Here is a 24340-nt window from a genome sequence, read left to right as displayed (position 1 = left end):
AACTGCCCCTGGGAGCCTTCCCCGGTCCAGGCACTTGCCTGCAGGGTATGTTTGCGGGAGAGTGCCTTGTGACTCTAAGGCGCTGGTGAGGTGCTAGAGCCTGTGCTGCAGCCACTGTCCCTACCCACAGGAGCCTGCAGTGTGGGAAGCCAGGGGAGAAATTTCCAAGTTTAATTGAATTATACCCACCCTTGTTTTATGCTGGTGAGTTATTTTGGCATGGGTCTTCTAATGAGGCCATGCGTAAGTATGGGACAGGAGCTTCGCTTTCTCCTTAGCTCTTCCACGGGTGTCTGAAGGAGCTGAGGGAAGCAGCTGCTTCCTGGCTGGTGTTGGGGCTGGGAGTGCCTTCAAGGAAGCTAGTATTTTCCAGGTCTGAGGATCCTTTGAACTTTGGTTGAATCATTATCCTTTGGAAGCTGACAAACTGCCTAGTGTGGGCCTGACCAGGACCTGGCTGCAATGATGGAGGTCCTTCTGCCTGGAGGAAGATAGAGGGAGCATACAGCTGATGAGCTGGTCGCGGACTGCCCTGCAAGGTGCCATGGGCCCTGCTGTGCATGAGGGGTGAAGCAGAGCTTGGTTAGTGGTCCTTGGAGAGGACCTCAGCTGATCCACCCTGTGTCTGAGGCAGCATGTTGCTCTCTGTAGCTATAGAAAGTAAATAGCTGGGGGCAAGCAAATCTGCCCTCATCCCTCCCACAGGAGGAGGTGAATTAGGCTAGGGGTCACGTCCATCACCCTGTTTGTTGGCCTGGAGCAAAAAAAACACTTAATGCAACAAAACAGGGGTGAGAAAGTGGGAGCTGCAAGGCAGGGTGGTAACAAAGAGAGGTGAGCCTTCTTGCTTTGCAGTATAGCACGTATTGTGTGTCAGATGCTGCAGAGATGGCAAAGCCACAGCCCATGGGGCAGGGCACCTGGTCTGTGCAGCCAGCCCACCTCTGGGGGCAACAGTAGGAGAGGGCTTGAACACAGCCTTTTCCAAGCACAGTTGGGCCCAAGGTCCTGGACACCACATCTGAGTGATGAATTACTTCAGCGTTCACTCTCTGCTCCCCAGCCTCTCCCTGATTTTCTAAATAGAGGAAACTGTGGTCGGAGACTGACAGCTTCCTCCCAGCTGCTTTCAAAAGTGGAGTGGCTATTGCTGTCTCGCAGAAGTTTTCTGCCCTCTCTCCAGGAGAAGACCCAAGCGGAGCCGTTTCCCATGGGGCTGGTACACTGCCTGGGGGCTGCTCTTGTCTTCATCCTGGGTGAGTGCCCTGTACTGCAGTGGGGCAGGTGAGGGGGGAGCAAAGCACATGGGGCTGGAGGGAGCTCCTCACTGGGTCAGACGTTGCAGCCTGTCTCCCCAGGCTTTGCCAATGCTGCTTTGCTCTTGTCTGCCTTCCTGAAGTGGGAGGCTGGGGTCTTTCCAGTCTGGGTGGCTCTGAGGGGTGCCTCACCTGGGCCGTGGGGTGAGGATGGTCCCCTCCACACACACACACACAGCCTGGCGCTGCTCTGGCTCCGAGGCTGTGGGAAGAGATCAAGCGGCACATTCTCCTTTTGTTGCTATGATCTCATGCTGAAGTGAGAGCCTGGTCCCTGACTGAGTTTCAGTGAGGGGATGTGCAGGCCCCAATTGTGTGACTGCTGCCTGCTGGGTGGTGCAAAGGGGGTTTCTTTGCCCCCTCTTGTGGGACAGGGCTCCTGAGGCTTCTTAATTTGTGCCATCAGCCCCTGCGTTCCCTGGCCTGGGCTCTGCTGTTGATTTTTGGCTCAGTGCCTGCGTGCCCATGGGTATTTTTGCTCAATGTGTGTGTTGGGAAGCAGCGAATAGTCCCCTCTGGGAGCTCCCTGGAGAGAGGAGAAGGGTGGTGCGCGGGGTCCTCTGCTTCCCTAGTCTCTTCTTCAGAAACTGTCTGCAGATAGAAAAGGAGGGAGCCCGGCATGCCTCTGGGTGCCCCCTGGCTCCGGAGGAGCTCTCACCTGCCCTGACTCCTGCATCCCTTTCCTGGCACAGGTCTGACCTGTCCACGGAGCCATTTCTCTTGCATCCAGTCTGCCAATACCCTTTGCTGTCTAACATGCCCTGACCCAGCTGCTGGGACACTTGACTTCAGCACTGCATCCCTGTCTCCAGCAGCAGTCGGCTCTGCCACCTGCTCCCTTCCCTCCCTGGCCTGTCCAGGCTCCAGGCGCTTGGCTGTCTTCATCTTTCCATGTCACAAGGCTCTTCCACTGAGCTCAGCCTGGTTGCTGCTCCCCCTGAACAGCTGGCTGGGAGATGCTCTCCAGCCATGATCAGGCTCTGTAGCTGTGATGCTCTGGCCCCTGTTGTGTGACCCGGTGCATTGGGATATGAGAAAGTTTGGAAGCTTGTTGTTACATGATTTGTCCTTATAATTGTACTGAGTGCCAAAGTCCCTGGGGCTTCATGCTTCAGAAGAATAACCATGCAGACTAATACTTTATGTATTACATCGCAGTCCCATGCACACCCAGACCTGCTGCTGTTCTGAGCGTACACCTCTGAAACAGAGTATACTCCTACAAACATGCTTGTGATGACTGTTTGCTGACAGGTTTGAGCAGCGGCCAACGGGTGGTCACCATTCAAAAGGGGCTGCTTTACCGAGTGAAGGGCTCCCACGTCACCCTGTGGTGCCGGGTGAGTGGCTACCAGGGGCCAGCAGAGCAGAACTTCCAGTGGTCCATCTACCTGCCATCGGCCCCTGAGCGCGAGGTGCAGATCGTCAGCACTGCCGACCCCTCCTTCCCCTACGCCATCTACACCCAGCGCGTGCGCAGCCGGGAGATCTACGTGGAGCGGCTGCAGGGCGACGCTGCCCAGCTGCACATCACCGAGCTGCAGGACCGTGACGCTGGCGAGTACGAGTGCCACACACCCACCACCGATGAGAAATACTTTGGGAGCTACAGCGCCAAGATGAACCTCTCAGGTAGGTCTCAAAGAAGAAGCTAGCGCCCTGCTGGGCAGCTACTGGGCTGTGGTGACTTGAGTTTTGCATTTTCATTACTGATGCTCTCAAGGTGCAAAATCCCTGGGGCAGACATGCTATTCCATACACAGTGACAACAGAGAGCGTGTATATAAAGCACGTAGGGATACAGGTGGGTTTCCGGCTGCCTCCCGCTTTGCGCTGCAGAGAGCACAGATGGGGACAGGGGGTCACTCTGCTTCTCTGGCAAAAGGATGGCTGGTGGAAAGAGTGAATAATGAGGATGGTAGCCACAAATTTTCTTTCTCCTGTCCCTGCTGTAGGATTGCTAACCTACATGTGGGGGTGGGGGGAAAGGAAGCCTGTACTGCCCCAGGGCCTGACTTTAACCTCAGCTCCTGATGCAGCCACAGCATTTCACAGCCAAGTACTTGGTATGGTAGGAGCTTTCAGGCTGTGAGCATTAACTGGTGGTGTCCTCTCAGGTCAGGGGTATGGGATGTGACAGAAATAGCAGGATGGAACAGCTCCGGCAGAGCACTGGCAGAGGGGATGCAGCTGAGTGAAGAAGCAAAGGAAAAGGTCCTGTTATAAGCTCTCCGGTCTACACAGTAGTACAGCAGTTTCAGAGGTCTAAGTGCTTTATATTCATCCCTGTTTTCTCCTTTATCCTTTAGTGTTGTGCCAGCCTGCACGGAGGGACAGAAAGGGGCTGGATGTTAATCTCTTTGGGGTTGCTTAATACTGCCCATAGCATGACTAAAGAAAGTACTACAGAGGTTTGCTGTGCTTTTTTTCCTGCTGAGATTTTAAGCATCTCACACTTTGGCATAATCTGATCGAGGCCTTGTCAATCAGCTGTGAAAGATATTTCTGCTACATTGTCAGATCCCTGGGGGCTTGGCTCTGGTTTCGTAGTGACCAGCAAATCATTTCTTCCAGTGACCAGCTGCTCTCTGTGTTTCTCCCCTTTTGCTCAGTGATTGCGGACACTCTCTCTGTTTCCATGGGGCCCCAGGCTCTCACTTGTGCTGAAGGAGACACAGTGGAGCTCACCTGCGAGGTGTCAAAGTCCACCACCCAGCACACACATCTCTCTGTTGGCTTGTACCGTCTTCAGGAAGCAGGAGACAGCCACGCGGAGGAGATTCTTACCCTGTCCAAGGATTTTGTCTTGAGGCCAGGGGCCTCTTACATGCAGAGATTTCTGGCAGGGGATATGCGGCTGGACAAGGTTGGGAACACCACATACAAGTTCTCCATCAAGGGAGTGAAGCCATCTGATCAAGGTCAGCTATACTGTGAGGCAGCTGAGTGGATTGAGGATCCCGATGAGACATGGAAGGACATCTCCCGGAAGCAAACGGAGAAGACATCGCTGACAGTCACGAACCTAGGTAAGGCCCTTGCAGACTTGCACTTCAGCTGCAATTTGCTTGTGCACTGAAGGCGGAGTAACAGCAGCATTCGGCGGCCTTTAGCAGTCACGAGACTTTGTGTATCGTGAGAGCCTCTCTGCTCCCACATACTTGAACCAAAGCCAGCAGGCTGAAGCTCTCAGGCAAACAGCATCTGAGCATCAGAGAAAACAAATTGTTCTTTTTCTCCTCTTGGTGCAAGTCTGTGTTCCATGGGTTGGAGGATTTGCAACTCCCAAGGCATATGCAGAAGTTAGGGGTCCCTGGGCAGTGCTAACACACAGTGTCCAGCTCTCTGACTTCAGGGCAGAGCAATGCCAAGGAAGGGTTTAGCACTGATGACCATTATGGCATGTGTGGTTTTTATCTTGTTAAAAACCAATGAATGAAAAACTTAAATTTGTGCCTCACCACAGTGTCCTTGGGGTTAAGCCAGTCAATGCAATGCAATTTTTTTTTTCCCCTTGTGAGGTAGAGCTGTGAGAGCTTGCAAGCCCAGAGTCTGCAGGGTGAGTGGGCTGTGCTGCTGCTCAGCTCGTGGGGTGAGGCGAGGGAGGTGGGGATGGCTCTTGGGGTCCCTGGGAGGTGTCGTCCCCTCCAAATATGTAGTAACCATGCAGTAGCCCAGTGGCAGGCATGGGTTACCCAGGGGGCTGCAGCTAGCACCTGCCCTGCTCCTGCTCTGACCCCACAGCATTGCCCATGGGTACCCTCAACTCTTGTGGAGAGCAGGGTTGCCTGTCTCTGCTGCATCCCTGTGCTCATGTTGGCAAGAGACACTGGCTGCATGGGCAGACCCTGCAGCGTGGCTTTAGCTGCATCAACCAGACACTGAGAGGGGCAGACTGGGTGCGAGGCTGCATCAGTTCAAGATGTGGGATGCACAGTGGTTGGTGCTTCTCACTTCAGATGCTCGCGCAGTTCAACCCCTTTCAGGCCAGCCAACACTGACATTTTTGAAGCTGACGGCAGTCGTGTAACATCGCAGACCTAAGCCGAGGTGTTAGCAGAGAGAACAGTGTGTGCCCGCAGCAAGCCAGCTCCTTGGCAACGTTAAGTTCAAGTATGTGGAAAAGTGTGTTGTTAGACTGCCTTGAGGGTCTCAGCCTTCAAGACTAAAGTATACTGCAGTCAGCTGCCCACTGCAGTGCATTAGCCAGGGGCACTGAGGGGCAAGCGGGTGCGCTGTGTGTTGCACAGCTCAGTAGTGTCTGCTGGAGGTGGCTTGTCCGTCCAAGTTGTCAAAAGTGTGTTGGGCTCTAGAGCAACTGGTGTTGCCACCTATTAGACCATTCTCTCATCTCCTAGCTTTTTATATGTGCCTGTGATGGGACTGTGGGTCAGACTGTGCTTTGAAGTGGGTGCACCAAATTTCTAATTTATGTTCTAGGAAAATGTAGAATTAATTATTTAGAAAGAGGAGACTTAGACCTGCTACTATGGGTGAGATGGATTAAAATAGAAAAGTCTGAAAACCAGTCTCTTGCCACTGCTGCCTATCCTCCCTGACTCCACTCTGTACTCCTAGACATCTCCTTTTCCCTCTGTCTCACTCTGCCCAGCAGCCTTCTGGGGCTCCTGACTTCCACAAGCTTGGCATTACCTTGTCTGGGGCTGTTGGGAAGCCCTCTTTCTCTCTGTTGCTTTGAAGTGTTTACAACACTACATGTTTGCCCCCCTGCTCCTCTAAGCGCCCTGCCAGCCTTCCCTCCTGCTGCAAGCCCTTTGCTTGCTGTGGTTCCTCACCCTGTGCTTCCTCCATGGGCCTGTGGTTAGCTGTGTTCGGTGGAAAAGAAAGATTTTCCCTTCCTCTAAAATTTCACCTTGCCTAGTATGCAGCAGCCAAAACAGAGCTGCTGTCTAATCAAAGCCCTTTAACAAAATATACGGTGCTGTGCAGTAAAATGAGCAAGTCTTTTCCAGGGGATTATAAAAGGGACTTGGAGGCCGACAAGAGCATTGCCCTCATGGATACTGGTGTTGTGCGGAGAATGAAGGGCTTCCTGCAAAATGCAGAGCAGCATGCAGGAAGGCAGCAAGAGCAGAGGAGGCTTTGGAGGCTGAAGGGTGGCAATCTCAGGGCATGCAGCTCAGCTCCGCATGGGGCCTGGGGGGTGGCAGTGCAGGAAAAGCAGGAGAGAAACTCTTTGGTTAAACAGTGTATATGGGTGTGAGGAGGCCAGCAGAGAGGGCTGTAGGTGTAGCCACGTCGGCGAGGCGGCCTGAGCGCGGAGGTGAGAGTGGGATGGTGGAGGAGCCTGCAGAGCAAGTGCAGCAAGGGGAGCAGGCGTTGTGTGTGAGGGCACTGAGTCAGGGCAGGAAATAGAAGAAACAGATGAGCAAGGAGCATGTGGCATGGGTGCAGCTCAGTGGGGGCAAGACACTGGGAGCAAGTTCTGTCTCCCCCTGTCAGAGCCTGGTCCCTGAAAGCTGGCTAGTTGGCCAAGTTTTATTCTCCTTATTATGCACTGTTTGAAGCAATGGCTTTCCATGCCTGCTGCTGTCTGATAAGCAGTTATAGTCAGCGTGCTCTCCTGCATTTGCTTGTTTAAAAGGGTTCAACATGACTGGTAGTGTGTGGCTTCAGGTACCAGTGCCATGCAATCATTTAGAAACAGAGAAGCCCTGTGAAAATTTAATGTTTGCACTGTAGTAGCTTTAAGGATGGAAGTGTGGCAATGGCTGTAAAAAGGCAACCAGATGGTTTTATTAGACCAGCCGTTATTGCGGGGGGAAGCAAGGGGACTGGCTGGAGGCGCATAAGCCCTCAGTCATGTCTGCAGGGCAGCAAGCTTGCTCCAGGGCCGTGTGGGAGAGCCAGAGCCTTGGGGCCGAGCGCTCTGTCAGTGCAAGATCGGGCCATCACTCTGACCACGGTCACATGCTCTAACGGTTTCTATAAACTCTCTGGCAAATATTTGGGAATGCCAAACATATCTGCAGCAACTGGGATTCCTGTTCATGAATTGTTTATGAACCAATGTTTAAATTAACAGGGTAATTTGTTTTCAATAAATTATTTGAGCCCTCCTAGCAGTAGTCTGGAAGCTGTTCTGTTGTACCTTGAAATCATAGCACATAACCTTGTCCCTCCTGCTAGACATGGAAGGTACACCAGCGACCCAAGGAGATGAAGCAGCATGATGCAGGGTGCGTGACACAGGCTGCCCAGGGAGCAGGGGCTTTGTCCTAGCTCCTGCTTTTGCACAGCACCACTACTTTGCGGGAGTGCTGTGCGGGGTTTCAGAGTGCCCCAGCAGGTGCCTGCCTTCAGCCATGCTCCAGCTCTGAGAACTGTTGGAGGACTCTCAGCTGGGCCAACACAAGCAACCAGGGGGTATTAGTGGCCAAGGCTTTGAATGCCCCATGAGGGAGGTAGATCATATCATAGGACTGTCGCACTGTCACTGTATGAAGGTTCGATAGCAACGACTGAGACAGTAATATAATAATAATAATAAAAAATGTTTATTTCCTCACACAAGTTCTTGGATTAGTAACATCCATTAAAACAATGCGATTACTAATTTAGAAAGGATAACACAAAACCATCAGTTACTAATTTAGAAAGGATAACCTGAAACCGTCGATTACTGCGTTATTAATTGGAAGCACTGCTTATCCCTACTTGAAAGCTTTCTTGTTCACTCTCCTAGTGAGAGGGCTCTCAACCTCGAGGAGTTACCTTAACCCAGTGTCCCAAGAAAAGGGGAGGGGGGGGGGGGGATATTCACGGTTCAGCCGGAGAGGATGATCAGGTCACGTTCCCGTCCCTGCTCAAACTCTCCTAGCTCCCAAGTCTCCTTTTATACGGCTGGGGCTCTGGGCAAACACTGCTTTTGCTGACTTTTAGCAAGTTTCACAATCACAGGACTGTCTGTTTGTCTGCTCGGGAGGACCCTGCTAGCGAGGCAAGACCCCAACACCTCCGTATTGCTTCTTCCCTCCCCGGGGGTCCGTGCGGATTCCAGGTGGCAGACTTCACTTCTGCAGTCTTGTTAATGCTGCCATTCCGCAGCCTTGCACATGTCAATCCTTGCGCATATCGGTTGGTAGACTTCTTCAGTCCTGTTAAGTCCTCTGTTCAACAGCTTTGCACTTGCCAAACTTCAGTCCTGTTAACTCTTCACTTGCCCGTCAGCCCACCCCGTGACCAGAGTCACAGCCGTACACCCCCCCTTTTTTGCCCCTCAAGGACAGTCATGGGTTTGGTCTTGTCATTGCAAAGGCAAGTAGCCTGTGTTTAATGCATTTACCTTAGCAAAGATTGTGCGTAATATTAAAGCTTTCAAGCAGGCAAAAGCAATACATATAATGGTTATCATGAGTACAATTATTATGACAGTCTGTAAGCCTGACACGAGCCAAGCTGGTATGGACAGTCTGAAATTTTGGAACAATTTTTGCAGCCAATTAAACCCGTTATCATTATGCTGTTTAATGTCCAAGGGTAGGCGTTTAAGGTTTGTGATCTCTCCTTCAGTCAGGGTCGAATGGTCACTCAGGTTGAAGCAGCACATGCCTTTGAATTCTTCACATCCATGGTTGTGTCGTAAAAGAAGATAGTCAACTGCCACTCTGTTTTCTAATACACTGGCACGCAAGGCTTGCACATCTCTAAGCATTGCTGATAAGGCAGCAGAAGTGGTGTTGATAGTCTTAGCTAAAGAACATGCAATCTTTTTTATAGCTTGATAGTTCATAGCAACTCCCACCCCAGGTGTAAGGAATGCTGCAGCTGAGATTTGTGATGTTGAGAATAAGATTACTTCTGAATTACATTCAGGGTTGAGGGATGAGGCCTCCCTCCTCTTTCGTGTTTGATTCCCAGCTATTTCCTCTCTCTCTTGTTTGCTTGGCATATAGATGCTCAAGCGACCTATGGTACAGGGGCCACCAGTAGCATTGGCTGGAATGCAGGAATAAGCTTTTACCCCGCATAGCCAAAACATTCCTGTAGGGAGCACAATATGTGAATAGTTAAAGGTTACATTGGTTGTTTGATTACATTTAAGAGGAGGCCCATCTTCTGTAAAATTGTGGCATGGTCGGGTTTTGCTGGTACAATTTACCATCATAGCACACTCAACTGCAGGAAACATTCCTTTCACCTTAATTTCTATCATTGCTTTGTTATACTGTGTTGTGGCGGAACCCCATCGAGACATAAATTTGGGCCGCTGAAGTTTCTCCTTCTAGACAAGAGTGAGTAGTATTTACTATTTCCCTAGCTAACTTTTCCCAAATATTGACATTGCTGCACCGTGGGTTTGAGATCAATGTTGTCACCAGGGCCGTCTGGAGTAGGAACACGAGTCTCCATATGGTATCCTATAAGAGAACACATTTAGGTTTTCCTCGAGGCGGGATGCCTCGGGATAAGTGGTTAATAATCAGGAATTATCCACTGAGAACTGATTTGATTTTTTTTTTTTTTTTTTTTTTCTTCTGTGGCATCAAGTGCTTCCCATGCAAGGGGCCCTTGGGGTTTAGATTGCCACCCCGTGGCTCTTCTATGTGAAGAGGTATCAGTGAACCACACTCCATTTAGGTCAGACTTTTCAGTGAGTGGTTCAGCTACTGCAATGGGAGATCTTGGGTAGCCTGGTATTGTTTCTGGTACAAGGCTTGTTAAGGGTAATTGGTGTTTGCTTACCAGTATCAATTAAAAAAAACTTTGTGTTTTCTAGGTCCTACCAGAATCACAATCCAGGGTTCTAAACTTTCAGGCCGCTGCGCTATTGATAGTACTTGGGTCGGTTGGCCTGACTTTCAGCCAGCACTACCTAGCTTTTTAGATCAAGCAACTCTTCTCGTAACTCCGAGAAAGGGTTACTAGGCTTAGATTCTTGTTTGCTGTCTTGTGAGCCGGGTGGGGCGGATGGCAGAGTCACCCTTTTTGCTCGTTCCAATTTGCTCACTATCTGTTCTATGTCTTCTGTTTTCTGATTACGTAGCATGGATCGTGGAACACCTAATGCCAGGGCATGTCGCCACAATCTATTTCGTTTCTCCCTGTCTTTCTGTTTAGTTCCCATTTCCTTATTGTGCTGCCTGGGGGCGGAATGTCCCCTCCTTGGGGCATATGAGGCAGCAGCCTGTCTAATGCGCTTTTCCCGTGGTTTGGTATCCATCCCCATCTCTTGAGCTGTTCGATGCACTTCTAACAAGGTATCCGCCCATGTCGGTATTGGCATGGGGGGGGCATTGAGGTTATTATGACTGTGTGCCTCTGCAGCTACAATGCGATCTCGTATTGCTTGTAGCTTCAGTTTTAACACTGTAGGCGATCCCCGTATTAAAGGTGTTAGGCTGTTTGGGCTTACCGGGGCTTGCATGGGGATATCATAGGCTCCCCTTTCATACATCTGCTGTACACAAGCCGCCTTTTGTATGGCTTCTGTAAGCTCTCGATGGGCATTTATACCTATTCTCAAAGGTTCTCCTCTGTTCCTTGGGTCTTGTCCCCCTGCCCAATGGGCTACTCGGGAGGTGAGGGAGCGATTCCCAACTCTACCCGTCAGGAAAACTCCTGGTCCCCAATATCCTGATGCCTCCTCTTCACTTAGTATTATGCGATCGCCTCCTGTTAAGGATACCCGCCTCAAATACTCAGTTTCTGTTTCTGTAGGTTGCCTGCAGTATTTCTCTTGCAGTTTTCCCATCTCGTCTCCCGAGTAAGGGGTAGTTCTAACTGTGGTTCTAGCGTCACCCCCATTGGATCCTGTCGCGGTTTCGGTTTTTACAACCGGCCGCACATCCAGAGGTGAGGCTTCTGGAGGGTACAAATCACCATCGTCCTCCGAACTACTGCTGTTTCCCCATATATCTCCGTCCCAATCGTCCGGGTCCTCCACCAACATTTTTCTAATCTGAGCTGCTGTGGGGGGCTTCCTTGCTGTCGAAAGGACGAGTTCTAACTTGTTTTGTAATTTCTGATTTCGCTCTTTCTCTAATTTCAATTTTCTTTCAAGATCTACACACTCCTGCACCTTTTCTTGTAACTGTTCCTTAGTTTTTTGATGGGTCCGACTGGCTTGTTGGGCCTCCGGTAAACAGGCTCCTAAGATGGCACATATACCGCCTTTTCCTTTCCCATCTCTTTGGATACCTCTGACTTCCTCTATCCTACACACGACAGAGGCTTCATTTTCCCAATTATCATTTGCCTAGTCAATCCCAGAGGACCCAGAGACAGGGACCCTTATTTCAGGTGCAGCTGACTGCCCAAGAAGGTCCACCAAGATAAAGATTATTTTATGCTCCCCCTGTTGCTATCCTCTTTGCTGCACACCTGCAGTTGGTAGATATTAGGAATAGGATGCAGGCTGGATGATCTTCAGCTCTTCTTACTTCCTTCTAAAACCTTGGTATCCCATGACAATTCTTGAAATTTCTGCTTATCTTAGGGACTAATCCAAAACTTGTCCAAGTTGGAGAGCTATTCTTATCCATCCCAGAGTAGCCAGTGACATCTGTGGCATGGGGGAACCAGCTTTGGCAGATTCAGACAAGGAACTAGTCAGACAAGCTACTGCATGCCACTTCCCATCACAGACAGCTGAATTAAAATGACCACTGAATTACAAAGGCCCTTGGTAGCTCTTTCTGGTTTAAGGGCTATTTGTTACATGAAGCAGAACAGCTCCAGGTGACGAGGCAGCGAAGCCTTCCCTGATACCTTTGGGTCAGGGCAGACCACAGTTTGGACACCTGAGCTGAGCTAGGGTGGCTGTAGCTCAATGCTGTCCCAGTGGGTGCTCTGATCCCTGGGCCATTAGCTGTCCTGATGGGGCAGAGCCTTGGCTTTGTGATTGCACTAGTGCTTCATCCCCTTGTGACCAGCAGTTAGAGCCTGGAGCTGACTAACTTCTCTCGGTGGTGAAAACTTCCCGTTTAGATCACTTTTCTATTGAAAGAAAATATCTGAGCAGAAAATTCCCTCTCATCTCCCTCTGTGTGTCCACTGGAGCTGCCAGGTGAAAGGGAAGTCTGAGGAGGGCCACCAACACTCACTTTGCTTCTGTTTGCCCACAGGTAAAGATCTCCACGTGACCATTGCTGCCTCTGAAAGCTCCCTTTCTGAAGGTGACACCTTGCAGCTAAATTGCTGTGTGGGAGCCCAGAACAGCCGCGACAGGCAGTTCCAGGTGATTTGGCTCCTCAACAGCACCGAAGTGGCCAGGGTTGACCAAAGTGGAGTGCTGATTTGGAAGGAGGAATATGAGGAGAGAGCCAGTCTGGGGCAGCTCCAAGCTTTTAAGCAAATTGACACAGTTTATGTCCTCACTGTATATGAGGTGGGGCTGATGGACAAAGGTGTGTACAGCTGTTCGGTTTCAGAGGTGGTGAAGGCTTCTGGAGACTTTCAGAGCATCCAGACCAAGCTGTCATCTGGCCTCCAAGTCAATGTGAAGCAAATAGGTTAGTAAATCTACTTGGCTCTTCTAGGTGAAACCCATGGTGATCCCTGACTGGGGAAGGCTTCAGGTCTGGCCTCATCTTGGCAGGGACCTGTCCACAATGCAACTGCTGTTTGCAGCAGAGGACAAATATGCTGTAATTTTCAGCAGGTAACAGCGAGAAAAACATTTGCTTTGGTAAACATTTGCATGACAGGTGCAGCAGCTCTCAGTAAAGCATAAACCTTTAGTTCAGTCTCTCTGCTACAAGTTTTGGGGCAAATAGGTAGAGTTCTGGGGAGACTGGGTCCTCCTATGTCTTTGGCACAGAAAACTGAGCAGCCCCTGCTGCTTCTCTTGAGGATCACAGGATAACTCAGGATACCAGATTCTGCTAAGGAAGTGGGATCATTGTCATTACCATCAGGGTGGTGTCTCTATTTCTGGGGGGTGACTTTTGAGAAACCACTCTAACAAAGCTGCAGAGGAGATTCTTGGTTTCCTTGTCACACCTAGACTGTGATGATTTTGATGTGGCAGGTGGCAGGAAAAGCAAAATCTGCCTGGTGGGACTCTTTCTTAAATATTCCTGTATGTATCAATGTCTCAGGAAAGCCATTAAAAAGAAAAACTCTCAAAGGTTGTAAGAAAAGGCTGAAAATTTCAGACAATTCCTTTCAGTTTCCAGTGCCAAATTTTATCTAGTCTCTCTGTTTAATGTAACAATAGCTCTGGCTTTCTCTGCGACAAAGAAAGTCCCCTCCAACGCAGTACCTGTTGTTTGCAGAAAGCCGCATGCGCCTATCCATGTCCACCAGCACGGCCCAGATAGTGGCAGGAGATGCCTTGATCTTCCTTTGTGAGGTGCGGGGAACGACCAACCCTCTGTCCGTGCAGTGGTGGCACCTACAGCATCATCAGGGCCCGCCAGCTCTTGTGGCCACCATGGAGCGGGATGGCTCTCTGACCCTGGGCAGTGCCTACCGGGACCGTGGTGCGCAGGGGAGCATCAGGCTGGAGAAAGCAGGCTCCAGCGCTTTCACCCTGGTGATCTCCAATACGTCAGCCCCAAGCGATGGTGGGTCTTACAGGTGTGAAGTGGTGGAGTGGTCCCGAGGCAAGAGCTGGATGCAGACAGAGGAAATCGCGGTGACTGTCAGCCCTCTTGGTAAGTTGGGCCACCACCTTCTGGTGGCTTTCAAGCTGGATGCACGTGCAATGGGAGGCAAAGCAGTATGCTGGTGGGAACCCAAGGCTAGGAACAAAGTCTGCACGCTGAGCTCCACTGCTGTTGTGAGGTGACCTGAGGCCAGTTGCTTGCCACTGCAGTGCCTCAGTTTCCTCGCTTATATCAGGGGGTCAGAGTCCTTCAAAGGATATTTGAGAGAGAAATGGGAGGTAACTGCTAAAATACCTGGAAATCCAGAAGGTAGTGATTCTCTTAGTAGTTCTTTCTAACTGATCCTTTAATTCCAAATGCAAAATATCTGTTCTATCAGCATAATTTCTTATGGTAATTAAGCTCAACAAAGGCACTTGCTGAATTGCATTGTGGCCTTTGTCAGTGATACACCCTTGACTTTGGCACCTGATTGCTTCTCCTGCATTCTTTCTGAGCACTGATCTGCTAACTTCCCAGGCATGCAGAGCCCATGTCTTTTCTTCTTTTGATTGCTGGAATGGATGCATTTATGGAGAGAGAGGTTTGGCTATAACTTAATTTTTTTTTCCTTTCATTTTTTCTGTGGTGAGTGCCTAGAGCACTGGGTGGGCCACGGTAGTTCTGCTTTTTCAAAAAGTGAAAACAATAAACAAAAAGCACAACAGAACAGGGAGAGGGAGGATGTGAGTGGCAGGCAGCACTGCGATCCCATATCAGAAATGGCACACTACCGCCTCGGGAGAGGCACAAGGCAATCCCCAGCTTGGTGCTATGAGGTGTGACTGGGAAGACTGGTGTAGCAACATGAGCCTGGAAAGGGGGGGGTACCCAGAGCTGCGTGGGGGTCTAGGGTGGAGTAGCAGGGCATGGGGCAGGACAGGACTAGGCAATGTTGCTAAAGCTCTGTCGGTAGACAAGATGTGGGTCTTGGCCTGTAAGAGTGAGGTGTGTTGCAGAACTAGGTTTTGGCAGAGAGGGCCTGTGGCTTGGGTTGCGATAGCAAAATGCAGGTGGGGAGAGAGGCATTGGCAGAACAGAGCGGGGGTAGGACTGGGGTCTAGCTGGCGTCAGTCTGACGAGATTTGCACAATGCAAAATAAGGCAGAGTACTGCTTGTTGTTGGCATGGGGATGCACTGACACAGCAGGGAAAAGTCTGCCTTGGGTTGGCACTGTGCATGGAGGAGAGGGCCAAGGCATGGGAATGGGCTTTGCATCAAGCTTTTCTCCCGTAGTGAAGCTAATGCTATTCACCTGTCGGCATCAAGAGCACTGAGTTCAGCTGGAAAATAAGGCAAGGCTGGATGGCAGTAGGGAGCCTGCAAGGTGGCTAGGAGAGCAGGAGAAGGTGCTGCGTGGGCAGGGTTGCCAGTAAGGTGATGTAGCATGCAGTTACTGGCCAGGCTTTGGGAGCCCAGCGCCAACAACTCTTTTCCTCTTGAGCAGATCTTGGTTTGCATGCTGTGCTGATAAGCCGAACTGCCACCGTCAAGTATACTCAGAGTTTTGAACTCTTCTGCCAGCTGAGCGCCAGCTATGCCCTTGAGGAGGTGCCAGTGTCCGTGATGTGGCAGTTCCAGCCCAGACGACCCGTGGGGGACTATCAGGAGCTGGTCAGAGTCCTTCCTGGCGGCACTGTGGCATGGGGAACGGCCCAGCCACACTTCCCGAAGAAAACCCAATTGACAAAGGCTGCCTCTTCCTCCAGGCTGCTGATCCACAGTGCCACGGTGGACGACGAAGGCACCTACAGATGTGAGGTGGGGGTCTGGAGCAGAAGCTCCCTGCCACGGGGACAGCCGGCCGCTGTCGTGAGGTCCAACGCTGTGGGGATAAAAGTCACTCTGCCAGGTAAGTGGCACTATGTGTGTTTCCTCAGCAGTGGTGTCTTGTTATGTGATTTGTCCAAACCCGTCAAAAACAACAAGGGCCTCCTGGGACCGCTGAGGGCTGGGATGCCCTGACGGGGTCGCCTCCCAGGCCACATGAAGCAGTGCTGCTCCGCCTGCCTCTTCCTCAGCACCCACAGCTCTTAACAGTGCTCTCAGAGACAAGTTTGGGGTTAGTGAGTGGTGATGCTCATTTATTTGCAGATTAGGCCCAGCATATATGGATTAATCTTGCTATTAGACTTTTAAGTCGCATCTCTGGGAGGAAGAAGTTCCCCTGAAGGCCAACCTCCTCCTTGGCTGCAGGCCCAAGGAGCCCAGCTGAGCACCAGGGAGGGCGGTGAGAGGTGCCTGCTATTGTGCCAGTCTTTTGGAGAGCCATGGGACAACCCCGCTGCCTCAGAGCGGGTGCGAGGAGGCTGGTTTCCTCCACTCAGTTCCCCAAGCTTTCCCAGGTGTATTGAGGTGTTCGGCCACTCTTCATAGCCCAGCCCAACAGCAGAGGAGCTCATCCTGTGGAAAGCACCTGCGCCTTTCTTCCCAACTGGGAGCTGGCTCCGACCTGCAGTGGGTTATTCCCTCTGCCTGCAGTGGCTGCGTGTGGAGGTATTGCCCTTGGGGGGAAGGGGCTGAGCCGCACAGCAAGGAGTTGAACGCACGGTTGCCCTTTTATGGCCATGACTAAAGGCAGGGTCCGTGCCTCCCGAGCGCCTGCCAGTATCTCGCAGGGAGCCACAGGCTCATTCCTTTTACTGAAGAAGGATGTCATAAATAAACCAAATTCCTTGAGCCGACCCCTCTGCTCATGCATGCCTGGTCTGCGCCAACCCAGGCAGCAGAGCTATGGCAGTTTGCCCTGCTTGTGACTGGAGCTGCTGGAGGAGTTAAAGGACTGGCCTGGGCCAAAACCTCTGAGCCTATGGAAGCAGGCACAAGAATATGGGGATTTTTTTCCTCATATCTGTTCTGTCAGCAAAGGAAAGTTCTTACTTTTTTTTTTTTCCTTACATTAAGTGCTCCTTCCTCTAACCTTTGGCTTTTAGAGATCACAACTCAGCAAGCTGAAATTATTCACTTTCCATGTTTTTTTAACTGATGAGTTTGCTGTAGCATAACCTTATGTTTCCTTCCCTGTTCAGGCTTGTTTCCATGGTGCTCTCCCTCCTGCTCCCTTGCTGTTCTTCTCCCTGCCCCTGTAGAGCTGGGTACTGAGGCACCTGGTTTTACACCTGAATTATAGCCAGCTGATGTGAGGGGGGGGCTGTGGAGCAGTGATGCAGGAGGGAGGCTGGGGTGACAACAAACAGCAGGTTGGGCACGCATTTGTAATGTAAATGGCATTAAGAAAAGCAAGTGTCATTGTAGATTGTCTATGGAAAGCAGACAGTAGCAGCAGAGCAGGAAGATATTAGGACATTTGGCTCCAAATATATTGCAGCCATTACTGGATATTGCAAGAATGTAAAGACACTGGGAAGGGAATAACACAGGTAGCAGGAGGATAGCTGCTAGCTGTAAGTACTATTACTCTAAGAAAGGCAGTATAAGCCAGTGAAGGATATTTAGGAAGGCACAGCGCAACTCTGGGGAGGAAGCCTAGGCTAGCAGCAATGGGATGAGGCTAAGTTATAGAAGATCAAGCTGCAAATTATGAAAATCACCATTTGGTTTCCTAGCATATAAAATCTCATGGCTGGAGCCCACAGAGATACTCAAGTTCTTGACTTTTGCTTAGGCACTTGATTTCTCACTCAGTGTTGGTAGGCACTTTAGGCGTTGAAAGCCTCTGTGGATCTGGCCTAGAGCTTCAGATGGGAAGGACATTCATGAAAGGGGCAGAAGGAGCACAATTCCTTCCCATCTCCAACTGCTCAAATAATTCAGCGTGCGACCCTTGGTGGGGGCTGATAATTAGTGCCCTGGGCAGGCAGATGGAGATCTAGCCATAATGCACTTCATTGCCCTCTCCCGGAGGTGATGCTCCCGCCAGGCTGCCCATGGTGAGCTCCCTCTGGCTCCAGAGCAATCTGCCAGAGGCGTCGTGTGAGCCATTCCCCGGCACACTGGCTGGCTGCGCGTGGGTTGCTGGAAGCCACTGTGTCCTTTTGCTCTTGGAAAGCATGTTGTCAGCAGACAGCGTTCAAAGCTAGGCAGGCGACAAGAGATTCGGCTTAGTTAATTGAATTGAAATTGAAAGAGAAAACAGAAATGCATCTTTATACACCAAAGGGAAAGGGAGGCAGCTGGTCTGTCCTTTATGGTGATTGATCTTTAGCAGTAGTGATATGAGTGACAGGAGACTTTGAGCTGAAAGAAAGGGGCTTTGTAGCAAGTGCTCTGCTTCCTCTCGAGGTGATCTTTTCAGAGAATGTAACAGCAATTTTTCTCATCAAAATCGAGTGCTCTTAACAGCGGCTCCTGTCTCTCCTCTCTGAGCATAGTAGTTTTTGTTCTCCGGAGTATTTTCTGCCCCAGTGGATGTCAGGCTGGGCAGTTCTCCCTCGAGGGCCCTCCCCAGGTGATTTGCTCTCTCTTGCACCAGCGCTGGCAGCCTGTCTGGGTTTGGGGACAAGGCCTGGGTTTTATATGTCCATCTCGGGTCCTGGCAGCACTTCAGGGGGGAGTTCACTTGGAGGGTGATTCACTTTTTGGTCTAGCCTGGCCAAACAGCTGTTTTCTCTGGGCCTGTCTGAGTTTCAAATCAAGCTTAGGTGATAGCTGTTGTCTTAGTCCTTGTTAGGGTTTAAATTCTGTAAATTAAACTAGTGAGCAAAAGTATCTCTTCAGTCATCTTCAGGTTTTGTTTTTCTGGCCTCCCTTGAGACTCTCCCCTGTTGGCATGGCTACCCAGGGGAGAGCTACTGAGTGTGTGGCTCAGGGCAGGAGGAGAAACTTTCTGCATGGGTAGAAGGATTGTTCCCTTCAGCATGTCCTTTACCCTACCCTCAAACAACACCTGAGATCAAAGCAGCTAGGATCTCATCCCAGATTCCCCTGCACAGTGCTTTCAGCTACTGAACAGATATATGAGGAAAATCCAGGAATGAAAATTCAGCCTGTGGTCCCTTAAGACCCTGAAAGGTGTCTTGTGCTGAGTAATTTCTGTATATCCTTGCATAGATACCTGTGTATACTCTCTGGCCGCATCTGACAAAAATAGTGTCTTAGCATGAAGGCAAGAAGAGGTGTGAGGGGAAAACATGGACATTGAGAGGCCTTTCTAAGAGACTGATTTGCAGTCTTTCCATTGCTTAAGAAGAAGCAATAACACTAGCACCAGGTGACATGCAGCGGGAGCTGTGCCCCACAAACAAGAAGCAGCGACTGTGCTCGCAGGGACCGCCGCTGCACTGTTCTGGGGGAGAGGGATGCCGAGCTGCAAGAAGGATCAGGAGTTTCCCTTTGAGCTATTTAGTACTTAATTGAACAATTACCAGGTATAATCGCAAAGGACATTCAGAAACACGTTATATAGCTTCCAGTTAATAACCAGCAAACAGATGAGACAGTAACTGTTAGCAAAACCTACACAGACTCTTTAGTCTCCCTGAGATAAAAGACACTTATTGTTCGCTGTCTCAAAAGCCGTGGGCTGGTTTTGTCACTTATGTGCAAGCCTAGTGATAGAAACAGTGGGAGACTGACATGTTTGCTTCAGATATAGGCTTTGCCTCCAAGCTTCAACAGGGAGTCTGCCTTAATTCTCCCATTTGTGCCTCATGATCCCTCAGGCAGCTTCCTCTGCTATTCCCCTGCCCAGCAGCACCCAGTGATTCCCAGCCAAAGCTCAAATAGGGTATGTGAATTTGTTCCTCCTCCTTTTCCCCTAGCCCTTCTGCTCCTGCTAATGAGTCTTTGTCCTCTGAGCATCCTCTTCTTCTGTCCTCTTTTGGCAGCCCTCTCAGGCCAGTCATATCCTTTTTCCTGCTAGCATTCCTGTATTGGTAGCTACAGCTTTAATGATTATTTTATTTCTCCATTTCAGAAAGCAAGCTTCAGGTTGCTACCAAAGAGAGCTCTGTGGAGATCTCTGGCAGTGCTGATACAACCATTGAATGCAGAATTGTGTTTGCCCAGAAAACTGCTCAGTTGGCCATTACCTGGTACTTCCTACCACCTCCTCCAGCAGATGCAACCCCGCTGCAAATTGTAAGGGCCAACTACAGCAACATTCTGGAATACGGGACTGAGTTCAGCTCTCTGACGCAGAGGTCCAGGTTCCAGAGCCAAAGGGTCTCCAGCAACGTCTTCTGGCTGCAGATCTTGTCCACCAACCATGGAGACCAGGGCAGCTATTATTGTGTAGTAGAAGAGTGGCTCTGGCTGGCAGATGGCTGGTACAAACTTGGAGAGGGGGTATCGGGAAGGACTACGCTAGAATTTAAGCTCTCAGGTAAACAGGTGGTTCTCTCTTGCATAGGTGCTATAGGAGGAGGTTGGATCTACTTACTGGGCCCCTGCCTGGCCTCTTCTCCTAAGCTGATGGGCCTTTGGAAAAGCAGACACTCCTGTGTGGATCTGAGATTTAGGGATTTTTTGACTCATGGCATTACTCCATGGAGGCAGGAGGTGCCAGTACCCCTCAAGGGAAATAGGGTATTAGGAGGATTTACCACATCCTCCCAAACCAATCAAGCTGGTATTTTTGCCTCCAGCAGCAGGAGATGTCTAATGCTTCATAGCAAAGTGAACTGTGGCCTTTGCTCTTGAGCACATAGTGCACTTGATCACTTGTGCAGTGAGTAGAGAAGAAGCCCTTTCCTGACACTCCTGAGCATCCTGAAGCAAGATATTAAGTTATTTATTCTAGTGCATCTAGCCATTGAGAATAAGGCTGAATGCTCAGCTGCTCTCATCTTGTGTGCTGCACTGCTAGGGTGCATGGTTAGTCTCCCTGACTCAGTACTTCCAGGCTGCCATGCTCTCAGCCTGACTTGACGCATAGGTGGCAACCCTAAATAAACTGAATCAGAGAGTTCCAGCTTCCTAAATAGCTTTTGGTCCAAGGGATGCCCAGTCACTTATTTGGAGGGGGAGGGAAACAAGCATTACAACAGAAGGTGGTGAACAGGGGACAGAGATAGTGTGATAAATGCCCCAGGGAATGTGTCTCACAGGAGCAAGGGGGCCTGTGGATGTATTTCAGAGGCTCTTCCAACAGGCCACCCAAATCCTCCATGCTTTGTACCAGAAGGTTTCCATCAGGCTATGGGTGCAGGAGAGAGCATTTCTGTAGCAGTGCAACACAGTGACAGCTCTTTCTGCTTGCCTCCCCTCCCAGAGAGTGAACTGGACGTGGAAAAGACCAACAGCAGCATCTCAGTGAGGGAGGGCACCAAGGTGACGGTGGGCTGCCTGTTGCAGGGGGTGCGCTCACCTGCCTCCCGTGTCTCTGCCATCTGGTTCCACGGGGAGGATCGCTCTGGTGCAAGGCCCCTGCTGCACCTCCACCGTGATGGCACGGTGGAGTATGTTCAGGAGAGCCTGGCAGGCAGGCTGCACCTCCGCCGCCCCGCTGCTGGTGACTTCAGCCTGACGCTGCAAAGTGTGGAGGAGGGTGACACTGGGGTGTATTACTGCCAGGTGCAGGAGTGGCAGCAGGACAGCAAGGGTGAGGCCTGGGCTCTGCAAGCATCAGCACTCTCAGGATACACAAGGCTCACTACACTCCCGCCAGGTAATGCCTTGCTGTGCTGTGTATGAGAGCATCCCTCGGCTGTGGTGGTGCATGTTGGGGGGATAACGGTAGCGCTCTGCTGGAGGTGCTGGCTGCAATAGCAAGGGTGCAGCTGGTCCAGGGTCAGGGGGGACTTGCTAAGCAAGGTGAAAACTGGGTGCTTGGCACTGTGAACGCTGGAGGTGGCTGTCGGATGAGTCATCGAGAGTGCTGGCTGAGCAAGCCATGCATGCAGACCAGAGGAGACCTTTGGCTTCAAAGGGAACATTCTAGCATCTGCAGCACATTGCTGGGTTGAGTGCTCTTGCAGGATCAGGCACACAAAACTGCTCTCAGCTGTGCCACTTGGGCCAGAATACTAACTGTTTGGGGGGGAAAATGTTGGGTGTTCTTTTTCTGGCCTGTTCATCTCCAGTGAGGCCTCTAAGAACAGCCTCTGTCCTCCTGGGGTGAGTTGGGTTGTCTGCCAGGCCACAAAAACAGAGATATGTTCTGTATACAGAGGTTTAAATAAATAAAAGCAAAGGTCTCAGCTGGACATGCACAGTGTTTCTAGGGAGGCAACTGACAGGCAAGAAATACTCTTTTGTTGATTCTTTGGGGAAATAGGAGGCTTGGATGACCCATGTGGAGAAAAATTATGAACTGTGAGTACAACCGTGTTGCACCTAGCTGAGGTGAAGGTGCTATTCCTCTCATGCTGTAGCACTCGAGTTGCCATTCATGAAGCCAGCCTGAGTGCCTACATGTGGTTATACAACAGCTATGGCACTGGCTGATGCTCAGGGGACTTGCGGTGCCCTCCTGCGGGCCTGCTCCTGGCATGGGTGCACATAGAGTCATGCACGGTGTATGACTCTGCACTTAGAGCAGGACTAATCTGGATATACCTGCATAATGAAGGGTTCACTGTACTTCATCCCTGTGATGTTATGTTCATCTTGTTGTCCATCATGACTCCCTGTAGCACTCCAATTTCTCCTTCATCAGCTCCCTCTCTCTTGTTAGCCATTGCTGGCTGAAATAACTATTGCTAAAATCGCTCAGTAACTGCTAGAAAATTCTCCTCAAATCTTGTATATTTGTTTTTGCCAAATGGTTTTCATGGCTTTCACAAACCCAAGGGATTAGCTGCTTTTTTTTTTCTTGCTGTTTTTTGTTTCTCCAGTGATGAAGATATCTTGAAAATGCCTCTCTAGCTCACAGACTTCAGTGTTTTGGAGAGGAAGCTGTCCTGGGAGGACACAGCCAAGGTTATACCTGTAACCAGGAGTAACTTCAGTTCTAATCCCTGATCCTGCTGTTAGGACACTTCCCTAGTACTTTGCCTAGTACAGAGGCATTCGTTTAATTGAGACTTCTGCCTGTTTTCCTGAATAAGCACTGCTTCCATTTTCATGGACAGGATTCTTTGGTGTTGAGGTTGTGCATCAAGTGAGGAGACTTTAATGGCCAGGAATAATGGGTGGTAGAGAGGAGCTCAGGACAAAAATGGGGACTCTAAATGAGGGCTCTTCAGCTAGCAGCCAGCTGACCAAATCCAGTCTTTTGGACTAGTCAAATCAGCAGTCCAGGCCACCTCCACCTCAGCCAGGGAGCTGTTCTGCAGGGGTGTTAGGGAGAGGGATGGGGCCAGCTGCTGCCTGAAGTTCAGCACAGCTGAAATGGGACAGCAGTGGAGCAGGAAGGGACGGGTGTTTGTGGGGGACAGAGACCTCCTTGGTCTTGTTTCCTTTGCTTTCCTCTGGCCCCTCCCTGCTCTGGTAGAACAGAGGACAACAACCTTCTACCTCACCCCGCCATAGCTGGTGTCAAGCAGGGAGTGGGGCATGAAGGGAGTATGGCTTTTCCTTACGGTGCCTGGTCTGGAATGAATTGGCTGAGGAGCTGTGCTGTCTCTGTTAGGATGCTTCAGCTGAGAGTGAACCGCAGGCCCCATCTGACCTCTCAAAACAAGAGGCTGAGGCAAATTACCTTGTTTCTCTCCCCTTTCTCCTCAGGCAGCCCTAAAAATGGTGTCTGAATTGTTCAAAATTGGTGATATTTAAGAATGAGGAACAAATTATAAGAATCTATCCCATAGAAAGTGAAGGAGATGAAAAGTCAAACTAGTTTGAGCTTCACTTGCTTTTTTTCTTTTATGTTTTTTTTTTCTTCCTACAGAGTCAACTGTTTTGTCCAGAATCTGCTCATCTCCACCATTGCTGAACTTCATCCTATACTTACCTCTGGTTCTCATCCTTCTCCTGGCCACTGCTGGCTTCTGCTGGTACCTCAAATTCAGGAAAGTCAGAAAAGAAAATATCAAAGACAACCGGCTGGTAGAATTGCAAAGAACTGAAGATGTCAAGCAAACTTAGCTGATCCATACCAAAAAATGTAACTTAAAGGAGTGGAGTTGGACTGTCTGAGGGGGGACTGAATGCTTGCAGCAGGGCTTTGTATTGTTTTTCAGTAGCTCTTGCAATGAATCCTTGAAATTGCACATTTACTCTGCGGAATGAAGCAGTCCAGAATTACTTAGCAAACAGGATCTTCATAATGGGCGTTTCTGTCTCTTAGGTTAGACACACAACCATCTGATGCCCTGTTCATTGTTGTGTATGTGAGATCCTTGCAATATGGCTATACGCATCTCCCCACTGCCCCAATGTGAAAGGAAGTGTTGTTGTTCTCTTACAGGTATAAGAGAATAACAGCTTCCTTTAAGCTGTGGTGCACTAAAGTATCGAGTTGCTGCTTGTTTTGGGAGACTTGACAAAGTATGAGCAGTGAGCAGACTAAAAACCAGTGGCAGAACTGGAAATGACCATTGCTATCCTGCTTAAGGCATTGCACTTGCCTT

General features: G+C 50.2%; 1 protein-coding gene across 1 annotated transcript; it reads left to right on the top strand.

The window, feature by feature from the left end:
- The first annotated feature begins 1210 nt into the window (after positions 1 to 1210).
- On the top strand, positions 1211 to 23855 carry CD101 (CD101 molecule). The gene is made up of 9 exons (XM_013950063.2): positions 1211 to 1256; positions 2571 to 2948; positions 3929 to 4345; positions 12404 to 12790; positions 13556 to 13936; positions 15376 to 15780; positions 19804 to 20211; positions 21100 to 21495; positions 23659 to 23855. Exons 1-9 carry the CDS (start codon positions 1211 to 1213, stop codon positions 23853 to 23855), a joined length of 3015 nt encoding a protein of 1004 aa, XP_013805517.2.
- The last annotated feature ends 485 nt before the right edge of the window (positions 23856 to 24340 follow it).

This window comes from Apteryx mantelli, chromosome 1 (assembly GCF_036417845.1).
Source record: "Apteryx mantelli isolate bAptMan1 chromosome 1, bAptMan1.hap1, whole genome shotgun sequence".
NCBI lineage: Eukaryota > Metazoa > Chordata > Aves > Apterygiformes > Apterygidae > Apteryx > Apteryx mantelli.
The sequence above is the reverse complement of the archived record's forward strand: the minus strand, read 5'-3'. Positions and strand labels throughout refer to the sequence as shown.

What these genes read in the sequence shown, in the direction of transcription:
- CD101 (XM_013950063.2), top strand. Translation starts at nt 1,211, where the DNA reads ATGGGGCTGGTACACTGCCTGGGGGCTGCTCTTGTCTTCATCCTGG. An exon ending in CGCCAAGATGAACCTCTCAG is followed by an intron (nt 2,949 to 3,928) that starts GTAGGTCTCAAA and finishes CCTTTTGCTCAG; the next exon opens with TGATTGCGGACACTCTCTCT. An exon ending in GCTAGAATTTAAGCTCTCAG is followed by an intron (nt 20,212 to 21,099) that starts GTAAACAGGTGG and finishes CTCCCCTCCCAG; the next exon opens with AGAGTGAACTGGACGTGGAA.